The 2277-nt window shown below is 43.6% G+C and overlaps 1 protein-coding gene across 1 annotated transcript; it reads left to right on the top strand.

The window, feature by feature from the left end:
- Positions 1–238: 238 nt before the first annotated feature.
- Positions 239–2274, top strand: LOC111391685 (the record flags this gene model as incomplete). The annotated part of the gene is made up of 2 exons (XM_023016930.1): positions 239–806; positions 922–2274. Coding segments are annotated over exons 1-2 (1659 nt in total), but the record flags the coding sequence as incomplete, so codon positions are not given.
- Positions 2275–2277: the final 3 nt, after the last annotated feature.

Genomic DNA, 2277 nt, shown 5'->3' with positions numbered 1-2277 from the left:
AAAAAAAAAATGTAAGTCTTATGAAATGTGTAGTTAAAGTTAGTTGTTGAATTTTTATATATATATTTAGCTAAATCACAAAGAAATAAATTCCTGACGAAATAGGGATTTATCAATTATATTTTATAAATTAAGCTATTGAATGAATTGACAAATTTGACCATGCTGTTAAGCCAATTACCCCTAAAATAGAATGGGAATGTAAAAGAGGGCAAGAGACCTACCAAGCTAATAAAACCTTCCCTTGCGGCTGCCTGTCTCTCTCGAGATAAATAAGAGAAACTGATAAAAGTGGGTTTTGTTTTGATTATGAAATTCAATTCAATTCAATTCAATTCAACAAATGTTTTGTTTTGTATTTCTATCTGCTTTCGTTTGAACCACTTTTAGAGCTCATCATTTCCATCATCACAAAACTCCAAACTCCAATACAGATATATAAACACGCTAACGCGAAAAGCAGTAGCAGCAGAACAGAGCAGAGCACAGATTGCAATACAATGGTTTTAGGATGGCGAAGAGCGTTTTGTACATCAATTCCAAAAGATCAAGAACGAGATTCACCAATCCTCAAAGACAAATCAAATCCCGCTGGATTTATCTCTAACCCTTCAACGCCGCGACTCCTGTCTCAGCCAGTTTCTAGCCCCAGTCTCCGCTGTAGTACCACCGCCTCTGCTCCACAAACACCAAAACTTCATTGTAAAACCAAAAACAGCCCCAGATTTTTCAATCGCTCCACCCCATCTTCCCCTCGATCCCCATCCACCCTTTCTCTACTCAAATCTACCCTCCGTATCTCAAAGGTATTATTTTTATTTAATCATCATTTTAATTTCAAACAGTAGAATTCAGTTATTAGATTTTGACTTCATTTACTAATAATGGTTTTTTTCCTTCTTCTTTCTTCTTCTTCTGCAGAATAGGTGTGGAATATGCTTGCAGAACGTCAAGACGGGACAAGGCACGGCCATTTTCACGGCGGAGTGCTCCCACACCTTCCACTTTCAGTGCATCGCGGTGCATGTGAAGAAGCAAGGCTCCCTTACGTGCCCTATCTGCAACTCCACTTGGAAGGAGCTGCATCTTTTATCCACTTTGCAAAATGATAACCACCAAGAGCACAAGAGAGTAATCGCTGGAGACGCGAACTCCAAGAACGACAAAAGAGGCGTATTGAAAGTGTACAATGATGATGAGCCTCTATCATCGCCCACTTCCGGAGCAAGATTCAATCCAATACCCGAATCTGATGAAACGGAGGAGGAGAATGATGAATTTCCGGGATTTTTTGTAAATGGATATGCTAACAATACAACCAGTCCAGAACTCCAGCTGAAGAATGTTGAGGTGACGTTGTTGCCGGAGGCCGCAGTGGTGTCGGTAGGGAGAAGCAGCGAGACCTACGCTGTGGTTTTGAAGATCAAAGCTCCGCCAGCCCCTGCAAAGAATGTGAAGAGAGCTCCAATTGATTTGGTAACGGTCCTGAATGTTAGCAGAAGTGTGACAACAGAAAAGCTGCTCATGATGAAAAGAACTATGAGATTGGTGGTCTCATCTCTCTCTGCGGCGGACCGGTTGTCGATTGTGGCATTTTCTACCACTTCGAAGCGGTTGCTGCCGCTGCGTAGAATGACCACCGCCGGCAGAAGGTCGACCCGAAGGATTGTTGATGCCATTGTTGCGCTAGATGGAGCAGCTGCGAGTCCGACGGATGCGTTGAAAAAAGCGGCCAAAGTGATCGAAGATCGCCTTGAGAAAAACCCATCAGCCAGCATCATGCTTTTCTCCGACGGCCATAGCAATGGTCCATCAGTCTCATCAACGCGCTTCTCGCACACTGAAATTCCGGTGCATTCAGTCAACCTGAATGCATGTTTAAACGCGCCAACAGATGAAACCATTGCTAAATGCATTGGGAGTTTACTAAGCATGGTCATTCAAGATCTTAAAATCGAGCTGGGATTCATTTCCGGTTCTGCTCCGGCGGAGATATCGGCGATATACTCGAACACGATTCGACCCGCTTTTCTTGGATCCGGGTCAAGCGCATCCCGGATCGGCGATTTGTTTTCTAAAGAAGAAAGAGAATTATTGATAGAATTAAAAGTTCCATCATCATATAGTAGGGCCCACCGAATGCTGTCCGTTCGATGCTCTTACAGAGACCCATCAACTCAAGAGCCCATATACGGCAAAGAACAAGCCCTCATGATTCCCCGTCCACGCGCCGTCGGATCCTCCACTCGCGAAATCCAAAGGTTGAGAAGCCTTTTT

Source organism: Olea europaea, unplaced genomic scaffold (assembly GCF_002742605.1).
Source record: "Olea europaea var. sylvestris unplaced genomic scaffold, O_europaea_v1 scaffold823, whole genome shotgun sequence".
Lineage (NCBI taxonomy): Eukaryota > Viridiplantae > Streptophyta > Magnoliopsida > Lamiales > Oleaceae > Olea > Olea europaea.
This window is presented reverse-complemented; position numbering and strand designations above follow the sequence as displayed.